This window comes from Carassius auratus, chromosome 7 (assembly GCF_003368295.1).
Source record: "Carassius auratus strain Wakin chromosome 7, ASM336829v1, whole genome shotgun sequence".
Taxonomy (NCBI): Eukaryota; Metazoa; Chordata; class Actinopteri; order Cypriniformes; family Cyprinidae; genus Carassius; species Carassius auratus.
In genome coordinates, this window is record NC_039249.1 from 12780726 (window position 1) to 12798861 (window position 18136).

The 18136-nt window shown below is 36.0% G+C and overlaps 2 protein-coding genes across 9 annotated transcripts in view; one reads left to right on the forward strand and one right to left on the reverse strand.

Moving 5' to 3' along the window:
- Nucleotides 1-317: 317 nt before the first annotated feature.
- On the reverse strand, nucleotides 318-13682 carry cars1 (cysteinyl-tRNA synthetase 1). 2 transcript variants are annotated; one of them, XM_026267390.1, is made up of 23 exons: nucleotides 13507-13682; nucleotides 11582-11818; nucleotides 10963-11054; nucleotides 10560-10648; nucleotides 10145-10241; nucleotides 9874-9972; nucleotides 8832-8981; nucleotides 8521-8661; nucleotides 7514-7602; nucleotides 7286-7407; nucleotides 6855-6967; nucleotides 6569-6697; nucleotides 6004-6133; nucleotides 5192-5295; nucleotides 3826-3923; nucleotides 3546-3735; nucleotides 3319-3387; nucleotides 3068-3149; nucleotides 2765-2845; nucleotides 2619-2686; nucleotides 1499-1558; nucleotides 1233-1316; nucleotides 318-1059 (listed from the first exon to the last, which is right to left on the reverse strand). In XM_026267390.1, the coding sequence occupies exons 1-23, from the start codon at nucleotides 13526-13528 to the stop codon at nucleotides 931-933; spliced, it is 2475 nt and encodes an 824-aa protein (XP_026123175.1). In that variant the 5' UTR covers nucleotides 13529-13682; the 3' UTR covers nucleotides 318-930. The 2 variants fall into 2 exon arrangements, with proteins under 2 accessions (XP_026123175.1, XP_026123176.1); XM_026267391.1 differs by lacking the exon at nucleotides 11582-11818 and having other exon boundaries at nucleotides 13507-13681.
- Nucleotides 13683-16584: 2902 nt separating this feature from the next.
- mybpc3 (myosin binding protein C3) overlaps nucleotides 16585-18136 on the forward strand; it is a 32251-nt gene continuing 30699 nt past the window's right edge. For 3 of the 7 annotated variants that reach the window (XM_026267394.1, XM_026267392.1, XM_026267396.1), the window contains exon 1: nucleotides 16593-16688. In XM_026267394.1, the coding sequence (XP_026123179.1) occupies nucleotides 16664-16688 (25 nt within the window). In that variant the 5' untranslated portion in view covers nucleotides 16593-16663. Of the gene's footprint in view, nucleotides 16689-18136 lie in introns of all 7 variants that reach the window. The other 4 variants (XM_026267395.1, XM_026267399.1, XM_026267397.1 and 1 more) reach the window with 2 other exon arrangements.

Genomic DNA, 18136 nt, shown 5'->3' on the forward strand with positions numbered 1-18136 from the left:
TAAAATTCCTGCCATGCTGGCTGCTATTAAAGTCACATTCTGAGTGATATGTACGAATCGAATCGGCCATGTCACTCAGTAATTGACTCGGTTCATTCTTATTGATTCCGTGCTATTTATTAAACGATTATTCAGGTCGTTAAGTTCACTAAGATTATGTGAAGCTCTGTGCAGATGTTTTATGACTGTAAACGTAATATCTGTAGCTTTTCTTACAGTATTAGACTACAACTGTATGAACAAAACTTTTCTAGTCAAGTCTTTATGGCAACATTTGCAGAAATAAGTTACTAGGGACAAATGAGCATCACACATTATTCAAAATAATTTTTTTATTTTGGTATTTCATGTTCTTATAAAGAGTATGTTAATACTAGCAATACTTGGTGCTCCTATGTATGCCTCTGTTTTTCCATTTGTCATAAACAAACAAACCTGAAGTCCCTTCATTCCTGTATCATCTGAGATATATTAATTCTGGAATCTTATGCATCACTAGCTGATGTGTAAACAGTGTTTTGGAAAACACGTCTTTGACCAGCAAGGTTTTAAAAATCAATAATGAAAACATTGTATGCTTGCTCCATTACCACATTAACGGCTAAATATTTCTAACATACTTCATATAAACCATCAAACCCACATTAGAAAAGTCCTGATATACTTGCATTTTTGTTCTATGTGTGCAAAAAGCACATAATATACCCTTAATATCAAAGTCATAAAATACTCCTCAAAGTCATGATTGCGGAGCATCAAAAAACAATGACCTTCCAACCATGACCAGAAGGATTTGGAAAAACCTTGCCAAAGTTAAGAGCCAAAACTCACAGATGAGGTCTTTAAGTTTTCCTGCCTTTTCGCAAACACAAGACAATTCACAACAGACAGTACGGGCGGATGGCAGATTACATCAGACTCAACATGTTCTCAGCTCCCGTTCTGGGTCGACTGGAGGTATTCATTATACAGCTTCTCTTGAGCCTCGTAAAGCTTGCGAAGCTTTTTGGTCAGTCCCTTACTGAGCTCCTTTCCCTCAACATCATGTGTTGGGAAGCCCTGTATAAACAAAGAACATAATAAATGTGACCAAAATTTTAAAAATTCATAAGGACTCATCCATCCCCTATAGACCAATAATCACATTGAAATGGATCCAGCATACAGTACATACAGTAGTGTGACATAAAGAGTGTATCTTATGACAAAGACCACGGAATGGTTTACATTACCATTTCATCAAAGATGGAGTACTTGTCAGTCTCTGACTGGAACATTTCACTGGGTTTAATCTTCATTTTGGCCAACTTTGCCATCTATGACATCAAATATACAAATATTTATAATACAAATAATTCCAAACAACCAGTGAAGCACAAACAAGAATTAACTTCACTCAGTGTATTTAAAGCTACACACACACACAACGAGAGAGAGAGAGAGATGAGAGTACTAAATTATGAATTATGTTGGGGGTCTCTGTGATTGTTCTAATCACCTCTTGTTCTTGTTTCTTCTTCGCAGCCTCATCTTTTTTCTTCTTTTTTTCATCTTCCATCTTGAAACATCATTAAAGAATAGGTGGAAATTAATTACAAATTTACATTAACATGAAACAACAAAATAAATAAGAGGATTGTTTAATGTAACATTTAAAAGTGACCCTTTAAAAAAAAAAAAAAAAAATGTTTGTGAGGATACATTAAATTGATAAAAAAATACAGTTAAGACTTAATAAATGGTGAAACAAACAAAATAAATGGTGTTCTCTTGAAATTCCAAAAATCAAGAATAAAACCTATCACGCTTTCTACAAAATACATTGAACAGCACAACTGTTTTCAATATCATACTGTTACTGTTTCTCAGCTTTGCCATCAAATAAATTACATATTAAAATATATTGAAATAGAAACAAGTTATTTTAAACTGTATTATTTCAGAATATTGCAGTTTTACTGTAAATTTGATCAAATAAATGCCAAATAAGTATTTAAAACGTATATATTAATAATCTTACCGGGACCAATCTTACTGAGCCCAAACTTTTGAGCTGTAGTCTATTCATTGTGTATTTTAATTTTCAAATATGAAGATGCTCATAAACCAATAGAGAAGTCTCAGAGATGCCCCCACCATCCTTTTTTTTTAAGAAATGCTATTTGCTGTGACCATCTCAGGTGGATCATGAATGATCTGCAGTATGTGCCCAGAGCAGTAAGCGTGCATACGAGGCTCAAAGGAGTAATTTAAAGAAGGTACAACAATAAACCGCTGCAACTTGAGTCCTTACCATTCATTCTAAAGACCGTCATTTACACTGACAAGCTCGAAAGGCCTAAATACATTTTTCATGACCTGGCTTGTATTTGAATCATTTCTTTTGTGATGCCTGATATGCTAAGAAACCCTTTTCCTTTGACAGAAGGAACATATCACCTTACCCTGGTGGAGAGATTATTTTGATCTGATTAATGACTAATTTCAACCTAATAAGGTGCACTGCAAACCAGCAGTACTATATGTGATATGAGATCCAAAATCTACACACCACTGATACCAAATAAATCAAGTAAAGATATCACAGTATCCTCCATGTAGACGCATTCTGCAATTACCTTCTTCTTCTCTTCTCTTTCCTTCAGAAGAGTTTCTTTGTCCACCAATTTCACAGATGTGGGAAGTCCTTAGAAAAACAACATTTTTTATTTATTTTTTTCCATGACATTCAGGGTTTAATAAAATCTATGTATCTTCCATTTACCATCACGATCCTCAAATCGGACACCCAGCTCAGGTAAAGTATCATCACGCAATTCGTCACACAGCCTCAGCAATTCTGTCACTGGAAAACAAACACATCTCTCTAATGAATTCTCTTTTATGTTTAAAAAGCACAGTCTGTATTGTATGCAAATGTCTGTTGGAGGTACAGCTACAACAACACCCATAAAAAAGGAAAAAAAATCTTACAAAGGAATAAATTATAAAAAACAAAATGACTCGAGTATACATTTTAGGTCTTTGCTCTGAAATATTTATAAATAAAACAGCCCGAGAGATTTACCTTTCTTCTCTCTTGCAATTTTTCTGACATCTTCCCTGAAATGCGACAGCACTGACAAATAGGGCATGACTGTGTTCTCGAGCTGAAACAGAAATTATAAGATTAAGAAGAGTTTAATAAGGGTTGACAACAACAACAACAAATATTTATATTCAATCATTAATAACGTGTCTTCACAACTCTGGCTTTGTAACAGAAATTAAAAGGAAAACCTTTGATGAATCAAACATGATCTAAGTGGTGTTGCTTACATCAGCATTCTGTCCGTTTCCTCCAACAGGGAAGCCAATGGGCTCAGCTCCCTCAATCGCTCCAAATGTCTGTCAAAACAGAACAGTTTTAGCAAGCACTTCAGTGTGCAGCCACTGTCTCTAAGGCTCAGCTTATTCATTGTAGCTATCCGAATGTACAAGAATCCAGGTATCAATTACGTCCAAAGTTAAGCTCTATATAGCTACTTTTTTTTTTGTCTCGCTACCTTAAGCATGTCGGTCAAGTACAGGGCAATGCTCTGCAGCAGCATGCGGTTCGGCGGTAGTTTTGCACTCCTTCTGGCAGCCATGTAGGTGTTACTCTGACCGACAAGAGCCCGCATCTCCTCTAGAGCCGAACGGGTGTCTATGTTGTCACACAGCGCCTCATGAACTGATGTTTTCTTCTCATAGAAGCTACACAAACACACACAAATTCCTGTAATGGGTGATAAACCTTTATTTTTAGAAGAGATACAATGGAGTCTTAAGGAACATGTGGGTCACCTTTTGTTTAGTTCAATCTCCTCATCTTCCCATTTCTCAAACTGGCCAGTGACGTCTGTGGGGCTCCTCAGAAGATCTTTAACATTTAGGAAGAACTCCTGTGGAAACAGAATCAGAGGAGCAAACACAAAAACAGTCATAAGGGACTTTTTCATTTGCTCTCTTAAAATAATACTTAATTTTAAGTTATGTGCTTATAATACAAATTTATAATCCATTTAAACTTTTGGGGTTGATAAGTTTTTGCCATTTTAAACATTTTTTAAGGGTTCTTAAAATAATGTTTCAAATGAACACCATTCTTATGAAACAGTAATGATGTAAAAATCCTCATTTTGATCAACTTATTGCGTCCTTGCCGAACAAAATGATTAATTTATTTTTAAAAGAAAAATCTTACTGAGCCCGAACTTGAGGATATATATTCTGTATATATTGTATTTAATCCAGCATTTTACTTTAAATTGTTTAATTAAATATTTTACCACATTAAGGGTTAACATATTCAGAAAATTCATAAAATAAAAAATAAAATAAAAAACCTAATAAAAAAAGCCCCAGCAGATTCCTATCACTTCAAGGTCTAAGGGTCTAGAACTTGTGTCTGCATTATCCTAAATACACTTTTAGCATAGTTCATAACCATCTTTTCTTAAGGAAGTTTCTAAATGTTTGGGGGAAAAAATAAAATAAAAGATTGCTACCACTGCTAGACTGCTTTTAAAAAACTGTTTTTGTGTGCACAGCATCTGCCACACTACATACACTAACACCACGTTTAGCTTTTTAATGTGTTTTGTTTGAATATTTACAGCTTTTACTTCTAATTTGGGACCTCAGAACCTCTATTCATCTCCAGTTATATTTCAGCCAAATTCTGCTGAGGGAATTGCACTATTATTGCATCACCGTCTAATAAGCCGTCTTCATTTTTACTCAAGTCCAGCCTTTGGTGGTGCACTGGTGTAGAGGGAAAAACACAGTGTCTCATTAAGATCCTAACTCCATGTTCGGGTGAGGCTGGTCTAAAAAAAAATATAGAGTGTAGGTCGGTCATAGGTAACCTTCACATACTTCCAATGCTAATGGCTGCCTGTGTGTTTCAGGCAAATTTGGAACTCTGCCCATCTTATATTCCTTGGTGACAGAGTAATTGATAGGTGGAAAGAAGCGCAAGACAGAATTAATGTGCCCTGAAGGACACACGCTATTCTCCGACCTTCTGGGTTCTAGAAGGAATCTAGATAAGCCTATTGTGCACTCATGAGGATTCCCTATGCTGATAAGTGGCAGATATTAAATTTGGACAGACTATGAATTTTGGGTACTTTTCTCCCCCACTGCTTCTTGCAGGTTTCTCACTCACGTTTATGAATCTCTCATATTGGATGGCTGACTCCATTGTGTTGTTGGAGTAGTCCAATGTGTCTTTCCACGAATGCATCAGAAAGGCCAAACGAAGCTGTCTTGCTAAAAGGAAATAAAGCGCAAATGCACAATGTCAAAATGTGGTTAAATGGATAAATATGCAAGGCAGATCATGTATAGACACCACATAATCTCTTTTAGGTCAATGACAAACAAAGATGCATGAGAAAAGAAAATAATTACAAATCTTTTATGTGCCAAGGTATCAGTCTTCTTTACACTGTTGCTGCAAAGATGTCAAGTGGTATATCCATATAGTAAAAAAATAAAATCCCTTGCTTGCCCCTTGAAGACACAGGACTTAATCATTATTAAAAAAAAAAAAAGTTACTGAACACTTCCAAGGTCAAAAACTGACAGTGATGAATAAACGTACTCAATTTGGTCTAAATATAAAACATGCCACTTTCATTCATTTGATATTTTCAAAAAAGAAGTATAAAAGACATTGACACACACTCATGAGGGTCTTAACAGTTTCTCTCTTTTTTTTTTAAACCCTTCAAAGAATAACAACCACAACAACAACAACGACAATAATGAGAATAATCAAAAAAAAGAAAAAATATTTGGAAAATGAAATTATAGAGGTTATTCAAAGTCAAATCATTTCATTAAAAAAAAATAATAAATAAACAAACAAAACACAAATTTAGACCAATTAAAAAGAGCATTAAGTCTTTGACGCATATGCAGAGATCAAGATATGTAACAGCGATACTTATAATAGTAAAATTGTAGTAGAATTACCCGTATGTTTGGCCAGGGCATCTTTGATAGTAATAAAGTTCTTCAGAGATTTGGACATCTTGCATCCGGCGATGGTCAGGTGACCCGTGTGTAAGAAATATCGTACCCAGTGATCATTCTCAAAGTATGCCTGTTAAAAAAAAAAAAAAAAAGACATACAGCAATCCAGGGACAATCATCAGTTTTCAGATGAATAATAACAACTAGAAACCATTTGTTTACATGGCAATGCTCAAAAAGCCAAAAATGTATCCTTTGTAGTTGATGACAGCTAAAAATTAAATCACTACATCATGTCACATGTATATGCTCTAGCAAAATAAGAAAAAAGTGCACTGTTACACTAGCTATAATAACATACATAATTAAATAGAAATGTGTGCTTTAATTACAGTTTTGACAAAGACAAATCGTTTAACTAACGGTTAAACTTGCAATTATGGTAATTCCAGCGTGACATGAATGCTGCATTAACCTGTACTGAATAATGAACAGGATTCTAATAACAGCTTTTCAACAACGCATTTTAAACATTAGCCATATGAGCACACTGTAATTTTCTCACCTCAGATTGCGCCAATTCATTGTCATGATGAGGAAAACGCAAGTCAAATCCTCCTCCGTGGATATCCATAGACTCTCCCAAAATGGATCCAGCCATGGCAGAACACTCAATATGCCATCCAGGTCTCCCCTTTAACATCCCCAGCAGAGTTTTAGATACTGAACCCACAAACATTACCAGTGCATTCAAAACTTTGTTGCCTTATATAAAATGTGCTAAGCAGCTAACTGTGGAGACATTTTAAGGCATGTTCATCTACACGTCTTCCTGATGTGTACTTCCTCACCTTTCCCCAAGGGGAGTCCCAGGATGGTTCTCCAGGCTTAGAGGCCTTCCACAGTGCAAAGTCATTCTGTGATCTCTTTTCACTAAGTCTGTCTGCTGAGATACTCAAGTCACCTGCAAAAAAAAAAAAAAAAGAAATTCACTCATTGGAAAAAAATTGAAAAATTGCCCTAACGTCCTGTTATACAATGGATAATTCTGGCTTGTTGTATCCTCTACTCAGATTATTAATCAAGCTATATGCACTATCTAGTAACTGCCCTATTGGTGTGCATCAATACAACTGTATTACAGCAACAGTGCAATGCCATTCTACATCTAATTGCCATGGAAATTAGAGACAGTTGAACCGGATGCATTTATTGTACTTCTCAAAAGCCCACTTAAAAGTGTTAATTATTTTAAGGGACGTATTGCAATTTATTCCTGTACCTTCTCCTTCTTGAAGAGCCTTCTGATCACCAACGGCTTCTGGTACCAGTTTGGCATAAGAGTGAGCAGGGCAGGAATCGAACTTTGCAGTGTCGAAATATACCGATCCATTTGACTCGTATCTTGTGAGAAAAGAGCAGAAATTCCTTCTTAGACATTTCCTTTGAAAGTAGTGTTTTTGTTTACCGTTTATGAAATGATAAATCTACAACGAAGCTCCGTTCCTACCCGTAACCGTTGTCCACAATTCTTTTGACAAATTCCACAATCTCTGGCACGTACTCGCTGACCCGTGTGAGAACATCAGGAGGGAGGACCTGTCAATCAAAGACACCACAGGCTATCATCACTGCTCAGACTTCACATGTTTTAACACATCGGTAAGAAGATGAACATGCATCACAATATATACAATACAAAATACACTGTGCTGGAGAGCAACTAGTTACTTCTAAGAGCATTAAGTAATTTAACTACAAGTTACAGTTACTTATGAAAATGTTAATGATTACAAAGTGGGTTACATCTGAATATTTTCTGTAGAAAGCTAGGATATGTTTAATAATATGAATTTGTTGCTTTGCCTGTTTTTGATGTGCATGATGCCTCTTGCCTTTCAAAGGCCTTTTAGTAAAGCAAGCAGCATACCACTTCCGTCAATTATATCAATCCACATTGCAACTGAAATCTTTAGACTACAACCTACTGTTATAAATGTAGAAAAGTAATTAAAACGTAATCAGTTACATTACTGAAATAATTGAAATAGTTACGCTACTTATTACACTTTAAATAGGGTAACTTTTAATCTGTAACCTATTACATTTCCAAAGTAACCTTCCCCAACACTTAAAACACAACAGCACAACACAGTTGTTCGACAGAGATAATAATGTGAAATGTTTCATGAACAACAAATCAGCATATCAGAATAGCTTCTGATGGAAGACATGGCATTAAACACTGGAGTAAGGAGCTGAAAATTCAGCTTTGTGGTCACAGAAATAAATCACATTCTGAAATATATTATTAAATTGTTATTTTAAATTGTTATTACATTTTTTATATTTCACAATATACAGTTTTTACTGTATTTTTGATTAAATAAATGTAGCCTTGATGAGCCTGAGACTTCTTTTAAAAACATTTTTAAAAATGTCTGACCCCACATTTTTGAACAGTTGTGTATATACATACTCAGGCTATTGCTTACTCATCAGTATTAGTTCACTCACATTCAGGGCTTCCATATCTTTGTGGTACTCTCCCTCCCAGTACTTTGGCAACAAAGAAAAGATGGAGTTTTCTGTCACTTGGCTCCCAAATTGGGAGTCTAACCAATCTGACAAGAGATCCTTAGCCTCTTCCAATAAGACCTAAAAATGAAAACCATTAAGAAAAAAACATTTAGTTTCAGAACCATGCCATGAATTCAAATGATCTCATGAAACACCATGTTAATTGATGTGTCACTGAATGGCAGCAGTCAAATAATTTAGAATAAAGTATTTTTAAGTATTTTTAAAAAGCTTCTCAAATAATTTACCTGTGCCTGATTCTGGAGTGCATCGCCTGCAGCGTTGCTCTGCACTGCCCCCTGCAGGGGACCCAGGGCAGCTTCCACTGCTGCATCCAGCCTCTCCAGCATCTGTTTCTTATCTGGGTCAGTAGTCTCAGCAAGCTTGGCTTTAAACGGCTAAACACAATAAAACCAAATTACATTAAAGCACAGTGATGGGGAAAGAGATGAATGAAAACATTTTTGTGAAAGCCAGTAACCAACAGTCTAGCGGATTTGAGGTGGTCTTGCTTCCATTTCGTTTTCAGAGCTGCTTAAATCTTTTCAGCAAACTGATTAATTTCATTACTTAATGGCAGCTCTTTCAGTACTTCAGGATATTGTATACATTTTTTTCTCTTGCTGATGTGAAAGCAACCCGTGTCCCACATAAGTTGTGTGAAACACTATGTTGCTAATGTAACCTCGTTTCGCTTAGATACGGAACGAGTACTATGGGGAAAATTCCTTTTTCTCTGAATTCTGAAGCCAGAAATTAGCAGAGTTGCTGGGAACTATTTTCAGGGACTGCGTAATAAAAGGAACTAAACTATAGCCTCGTTTTCATGGCCATGACTAAGGTCTATAGTGATGCATTTCTGAATAAAAAAAGCTTCTCATAGTCATTGGCTACTTTTACAGTCGTTTCATTGCTGGAAGGGAATGATTAAAACTGAATTTTCGATTAGGCATCCTTATGGCCCAGCCCTCACGCCAATGTACACATCATCAGAGAAGAGATGCAAAAGAAGACTGCATGTTAATGGTACCGATTAAAAATTACGAGAACATGTTTTTTTTTATATAACAATAATGTGCAAAGATCAATCATTTAGAACTGTAAAACTGCATAAAAATTTTTAATTTAGATTTCACAATGTCTTTAAATTGGTACTCTCAGGGTCGGAAACATGCAAATGCAAAAAAAAAAAACATTTCTGGGTCCAACTCATACAGGCTTTAAACCCCACAAGTCTGCTTAGATGATTCATTTGGACCGAAATGTCCACTGTATGAGTGATACCCTCACCGTTCGGGCCGTTAACACATCCTGCAGTATCTGAGAGGGACTGGGCTTCTTCTCTCTGTACTGCTCCAGCAGGTAGTTCTGTCGGGCTCTTTTGATGATCTGAAATGAAGAAGTCACACTGATGATTGGATCTTGAGAACACTGTATCACATGTGGCCTTCAGAATTAAAGCAGCAGTTTCATATGACCGAAAGCATGAGGTATCAGGTTATATAGAATTCAAAAGCTTAAGGTCAACTACATTCAGACTCGGCGCAAACACGGCTCTTACTTTGTCATCAATATCTGTGATGTTCATACAGTAGAAGACGTCGTATTTGAAATAATCCTTCAATATTCTCCGCAGTATGTCAAAAGAAATGTAGGACCTGAAAGAACAAAGCCATTGAATCCTCGTGAAATACAAAGAGATGCTACATCATAAATGTTGTGTGAGCCTTGGATGCGAGATGTTTATATTTTCTCTTTTTGCCTATGTTCATTGAGCCATAGTCAAACAGAATATTTCTGTGAGATTTGATTTACAGCCTCAAATACACAACTAACAAGTTCTGACCCTGGATTGAAAGCTGAATGTCTGCTTCAGCCTTTTCATTGGCTGCTGTCCGGTGTCTACTGTGCTGTTTTCAACAGCTGGGGCACACTGAAAACAAAGAAACACTATGAATGGATTGGGAATATGTCACCTGGCATGACCCATGTGAGAAGCATCATACACCGTGGGGCCACAGCAGTACCACAAAACCCTGTTGCCCTTCTGTGGTACAAACACCTCCTAGAATGCACAAAACAAGACAGATATGAACCATTTTTAACAGTTTATTATCATAAAACAGCATCCATTTTTTAAGTTTATGTAAGAAGTCTGAATGATTTGATAATTCAGTAAATAGTGCCATTATAATTTGAAAAGATGAAAAGTACAGAATTTAAATCTGTAGGTTCTTTCTAAAAGTTTTGCCCATCTGTTTATGTTTTTAACCACCAATACTACAGTAATATAACATATAGAGAGTTGTGGATTTAGTCTAGTAATGTTCTACATGTCACCCACACATTAGGCCATGTTGTTTATCTTTCATACTGTACCTTGGTCCGTGTGAGACTGTTGTAAAGACACAGCTTTGAAACGTCTGTGCCTTCTGGCGGAGACCATGGTGCCTGCACCCGCTTCCCCTTTGCTGAAAAACAAGAGACACTTATTTTCCACCCAAATTACTTTGTTTGGTATAAAAATGAGTCACTTTCACAGATTAATTTATAATATTCAATCCCTAAACTGAACAACAAACGCCTTACAAGAAATAGTTGTTTGTGCACACCTGCAGCACAATTATAACTCAGGGTTGTTGTTTTTTTCCTCACAGAAAACATAAAACATGTCTAAATGAAAGTGACACATACTGTACACAGTGTGAAAGTGAAACAAAAAATGTACAAACAAAGCCACTGATAAATGCATCCAATGAAAGAACGGTTTAAAACCACAAGCACCTCAGTCACTCAGTGTGTATCAGTCAACTGTAACTCCAGTCCTGTCTAGAACAAACCTGAGAAAGATTAACGAATCAAACAACCCACACCCTCAAACTCATGCAACACATACGGCAAGTGTCCTCAGCACAGAAACCACTAACTCGAAGTGCAATTCAGCTACAACCTACGTTCATGCACTCTGACTACGACAGGGGGAGTTCTGTCTACTCACTGCTGCATTCTGGGGTCTGGTCATTCGTTAGGGGCTTCAGGGCGGCTATGTGTTTGTACCAGCGCAGGGCGTGGACATGCCGCTCAGGTGGGGGCCCGCATAGAAGCGCAAAGGCTTCTGCGTCCGCCTGTGAAGGCCGGTAGCCAGCCAGGTAACTGCGACTGCTCAAGTACTCATTCAGAGCCTCAACCCTGCGAGCATCCTCACTTATGCGCAGTAAGTAGCCATAATCAAAGGCTGGGAAAACAGAAGGGCATAGACACACAAACACATAGACGAGCAGACATTAGAAATGAGCTAAGGGCTCGCGGAGAAGGAATGTGATTACACCTGTAATCCTCTTTAAACTCATTGCTCTGAAACATAAGCGGTAATAATCAGCTAACACACAATTGTGAAACAATACACTCACAACTTTAATAATGTCAGTTAATTTAATAAATGAGGGTATATCCCATAAATTGTTTGTGTCATAAAAGACATAGAGATAGCAATAAAATATTTGAAGGCAGACTCAAACAGATGGAACATATTTGGAGAACAAATAAACTTGTGAAGGGCCATTAAAATTTGTAATATATATTTTTTTGTTAATTGAAATAAAGCTGATATAAAATAAGACATAAATATTAGGAAACTGAAAATAAAAATCAGTTTAAAGTACTTAAATTACACACACACACAAAAAAATGTTTTTAACTAATTAAAAAGACAAAAGCACATAAGAAAACCACTAAAACTGAAACTACAATATTAAAAAAAAAACTATATGAAATATTAATAAATACGGTAACACTTTAGAATAAGGTTCCATTAATGTTAGTTAATGTATTAATTAACATGAACAAACAATGAATAATACATTTATTACGGTATTTATTCATCTTCGTTAATGTTAGTTAATGAAAATACAGTTATTCATTGTTAGTTCATGGTAATTCACAGTGCATTAACTAATGTTAACAAGCACAACTTTTGATTTAAATAATGCATTAATAAATGTTGAAATTAACATGAACTAAGACTTATAAATGCTGTAGAAGGATTGTTCTTGCTTAGTTCATGTTAACGAAAGTAGTTAACTAACATTAACTAATGGAACCTTATTCTAAAGTGTAACCATAAATACTATAATAGCATTAAAAAACATTTAATGACGCATTAACATGCTATTAAAAATGTACATAAAAAAAGCATGACAAAATTCTGAGAAATGTGCCCGACGTGCAAAAGAGCAAAAGAAAATGAAACCTGTTATGAACCCTTTCTTTATTAAATCAAAACCAATTATGAATCAGTCGAGGCTGAATACATCTGACTCATTTACTGAACAGCATATTATTATTATACAGCATATATTTATAAATAGCTCTCTCTCTCTCTCTCTCTGTGTGTGTGTGTGTGTGTGTGTGAAACATTATTTGTTATTATCTGTTCTTTTTTTAATCTGGTAATGATCTTACCATCTCGCAAAAGACTGTATTTCTTCCAATAAAAGACCAACAAATACCAGCAGTATAATATAAACGTTATGAAAAACGAAATTGGTCAATTCCATTCGATTCCCATTCTTTATGAAATTATTAAACTCATTACAGTGTGTTACCTCGGCTGTCTAATTTCGGTTTATCTGTTAAAACAATTGTTCTAATATAACAATATGACAGTCACACATGAACAGGAGAGCCTTGGGGATGTTGCCATATATAACATTTACGTTACATGTTTATGTTACAAGCGGTACCTCAATAGAAAAAATAAGTTAGTGGGAAACATCCTGTAACAGCTGCAGGTTTAAATAGGACCTGCATTAATGAATAACTTAAAACATGCCTCTGCAGGAGAAACACGCGTTAATGTTCTACAGCGTACAACATGACTGTTACATCGCAGATGAAGTAAAATAAATAAGTTGAGAAATTTACCTATATCTCCTGTGCTTGCCATTTTCCACTATCTGATGCAACAATAAAGTGTCGTGAAAACCTGATAGGAAATCACAATGAGACACAGCACATGCGCGAAATCAATGATGTTTGCGGATCTCTAGATCATTTACACGACTCTCCAGTGTGTCTTATCACATACAGATCCGAAGTCCTTCTACGTCGATTACGCGAATAGTACTTCCGGACGAATTTTAAACCTCCTTTCGTTCCAAAATAAAAGTCACCTGCCAACAAAAGTATTTGTATAATACTTAAAGAGACTTTGAAAATACTGAGCAATTTGGATGACTAAAGTAATTAATTTCTTAAATTAAACATTTCAATTACAATTTTAAACATTTAGTATATGCTTACATATAGCTTTAAATTTATATATTTAATTACAAAGAAAAATAGGCCTAAAGTAGATGGCAAACCGATTTAAACACTGTAGGATTGCAGACCTTGTCGTTTTCCATTTATTTCCATATTGTCATCAATTATTAGATTAAACTGTCATATTTTCGTTTCTCGTGTGTGTGTGTGTGTGTGTGTGTGCGTGCGTGCGTGCGAGCTCTTGTTTTTGTGACATATCAGGACACATCGTGCGTGCGTGCTCTTGCTTTTTTGACATATCAGGACACATCTCTGTATAATGACATGCGTATGGCACAGGTATTACAAGGAGAGGGTGACTTATGAGGACCTAACCCATGTCCCCATTTTTCAAAACGCTTATAAACCATACAGAATGAGTTTTATGAGAAAGTAAAAATGCACAAGGTTTCCTGTGAGGGTTAGGGTTAGGTTGAAGGTTGGTGTAGGGCGATAGAATATACAGTTTGTACAGTATAAAAACCATTACACCTATGGGATGTCCCCACTTTTCACAAAAACAAACATTTGTGCATGTGTTGAAATTTGTAAACAGACCACTAGGGGGAATCCAAGTATAACCTCAGAGGGTTGATTGAATGATGTCAATTTTGGGTGAATTATCCCATTTAAACGAAGTCTTACAAAATCACAAGCCATTTAAATAGAATTATGATTAGTATTATTCAATTTTACGTGTAACCTGTCTGCTTATAAAATCTTATTAGAAAAAAATATCTGCCTGGTTTAAAATCACAATAATGAAGGGGGGAGGGTTTTATTATAAACATTATTACAGTAGCTTGGGAATTAGTATTAGTTTGTGAATTTCTAAGAAAACACTTGCCAGTGAGATTATTGTGTGTTTTGTTCTTTCTGACTCTGCTGTTGTACGAAATGACATTACGCGTGATGTTATTGCATTCGTTATAGGTCAAGGATCCTGTCAGCCAGCTCTTATCTTAGGACTGTGACCCCAGACGGACTACAGCCCCTAACCTCTTTGACAAGGGCGCAGATTACTCATAGCTGCTGAAGGCCAGACGACACAGACCTCTCCTCACAGAATACCAATAGTCTGTGCGCGTGCTTGATTTATTTGTGTTGATCATGTTCAAGATCTCATCATCATACACATCTCTCTGTCAATCAAGTGATGTGTATACATAAAATGCATTTTTTGGTTTTCTGATTAGTCCAACTGTTTCTCGTTTTACAATCAAACACTTAAATCGCACTTACAGCACGTTGATAGTTATTCAAGTTCACCAAGTACCTTCTAGATTCACATCTAGATTAGAAGAAAGCCAGCTACGGGGCCCAAGGCGAATAGTCATTACAACAACTGCAAATAACTTTCCTTCATGTCTATCTCCATCTGAATGAACCCGTCCATGCAGTTGTCAGTATGCAACAGCTAGTGTGACCGTCTAATGCTGGAATGACAAGGCGCTGACAGACCTGTGTGACAGTGGTCAAAAGAGTAGGCCACATCCAACACGTCAAATTCACAGACAGTTGTATGGAATTGATAAACAGTTGTTTAAGAGAATAGGACTTTTGAAAGTGCCTAACGTTTCAAAAGGACACCAAGGAACTGTAATTTCTGCTAAAGTAATGAAATCATCAGCATATCTTGCAATGTATTTAAAAGTAGCAGGTGAATAGGGTTCTGTCAAGACACAATATTTGTGCATTACAATAGGCCTGTTAAAGGACAGCGCTGACTTTATAGAAGTAAGGTCAAGACAAAATACATAAATCAAAAGCTAGTGGTTGGTGATGTTCAGTTGTGTCCTTTATGTCTCAGGGTCAAACTGTAGACATTGGACATAAGTATGAAAGAAAGTTAAAGCAGTCGCAAAGTTATGCATGTTAATTCACCATGAAACAACCTTCAGAAGACATTGAAAAAGACACAAAATGTTAGTCCATTCATGTTTATTCACAGTAAAATGTTAATTAAAAAGTTACGTTTTTTAAAAAGTTGGTTTGATTAAAAAAATTATTTGATTCTTTTTATGAGAGTTTGAAAACAAAACACCCCTCAGAGCCAGAACCAGACAAGCATCATTATCATTAGACTCTTGACAAAAAGGTCAAACTTAGCAATGCTTGACTGATGGCATGAGGAAACGGGTCCTGCATCGGTGGGGAACTACACACACTTTTTTCATAACTGTCAATCTTTTTGGGCCTATTTGTCCAATATAAGATTTTCTTGGGGATTTTTATACAGTATATTTTCATTAGCAATAAAAACCTCCAGTATAAAGCATCTCTTTATTTAATTCTAGATGGAAATTGATTGAATTAAATTCAGGAAACTAAATACATACTTTATGTATATTGCGAAAGTATAGGCACACATCATAAACCTATCCTTTATTAGCACATACAATATAAAGTGGAATACAAAACTGCAGATGTATAAGCTGTGGCTTCTTGAATGTTGGAGGTTGTTCAGGAATACTACAAATATTACATACAAACAAAAAGCAGTATGATTGGGAGAGAACATCTGAAGATTCTTAGCTACAGTCAGACTCTAAATTTAACCCATCCAGTCCCCGTTTCCTTATCCTCCATCCACCTTTAGATTCTTTAGTTCTGTTACCCAATGAAGGTGAATGAAGGTGGGCTCAATCATCAGTCGCGGTTGAAGGGGTGGGAAGGATGGTTTGGGGCATGTACTGTGTGACATTTGGGGGGTGTGGATATCTATTAAAAGAGAAGTGTTGGTGCCCGTTTGTTGGAACCCTGTAGAGACTCAACCAGGATGCCAGAGCCAACTAAAAAAACAGGTATGCCAGTGTTTATTCTGTTCATAATTCTTTGACAAATTGCATAAAAATATTGTTGGAGGAACAATAAATATTTTAATTAATAACACATTTTTGTCAGGAGACTTTTAACCGGTGTTATTTTGAGTTGTTGGTTAAGGAAATGTTACCTGAACTTTGACTCGTTGTGTGCTGGGTTTCTGTGATTATGTTCTTTTTGATTATGTGAATTCTCGTTCTGTACCATGTGAACAATTCATCTGTAGTCATTTGAAAAACATATATTTGGCAGTCTCAGTTGATTTAAAGAGCAGTTTCATAATATTATCACAATGTTTATTTTTTTTAAGTACTGCATGCTGATGTTTTTAAGCCTACTGTATGAATGGAAATCATCCAAAGCATGTGATTGTATTGTGCACCTTTCTTGAAGTTCTTCTTGGCAAAATTTTAAATTAAAATATTATAAACTATCTTCTTTTAAACCAAAACACAATTTAATGGCCTAAGCAAAAGGGATAGAATAATGGCAATGGGTTAAAGTACTTTTTCCCAAAAGTGCACAGAATAACCCTGCCTAAACGGGATTTATAGGATTGTCATAATGTGATTGCACCTGTTTTGACAGCCTACTGCGGTGATATTCGCTAAGCCCTACAGCATTCTAACAATGCAGTTGCATGACCTTTCCACATTAAGCAATGGAGTTGAGTGGTAGCCCTAAAATCCATCTGCACACACTTTCTCTTCACACTTTCTCTTCCCTTTTTAATTTCTTCAGCATTATTCAAAGGTTCTAGATGAATGGTTCTCTACTAGGACCCAGGGCCAAAATGGGGTCCTCGGAATACTTCCAGGGAAGCCCCAATAAGTCTTAAAATTTATGTATTTATAATCTTAATTGAAATGATAAAAAGATGTACATTACTAAACTGACATAATTTACTTTTTTAACAACAAATACCAGAGGTAAAGCTAAGATAATAAGGCTGAATATTGTCTTGGACAAAGTTAAAGAAGACAAAAAAGTGTGAGAAACACTTCTCTTGACTCACAATATCTCCACAGCAATATGATCTTAATAATAGTTTATTATGACTGAACATTTTTTATTTAGAAGGCTTTTGAGTGACACATCCAAGCTTTGTTTGAGGGGCAACCATCAGCATCCAGTATACGCTTCATGATAAATGTCACCTTCATGAAATAGTTTCCCTTCTATTTCAGATGAATATGTACATTATAGTTCAAAACATATTTACCACAGAGGCATCATTAGTTTACTATCACTGCTTGCATCCATCCAGATGGCAGCAGTGGAACAAAGACAATGTGGATACCAGCGGTTTTAAAATGGCAAGAGAGGGATCAGTACTTTATAAACAACAGAAATAGATCCTAGCTAATCCATCTAGCAGCTACCTGCAGCTGTGTCAACGTGGACTACTGTTCTCATTGGGGAGCACATT

Excerpts from the sequence above, each read along its gene's own strand:
- cars1 (XM_026267390.1), bottom strand. The coding sequence starts at position 13,528 with ATGGCAAGCACAGGAGATATAG. Across the intron at positions 11,055-11,581 it reads CCAGACCCCAGAATGCAGCA|CAAAGGGGAAGCGGGTGCAG; the intron begins GTGAGTAGACAG and ends CTTGTTTTTCAG. Across the intron at positions 2,687-2,764 it reads CCGATTTGAGGATCGTGATG|GACTTCCCACATCTGTGAAA; the intron begins GTAAATGGAAGA and ends TGTTTTTCTAAG.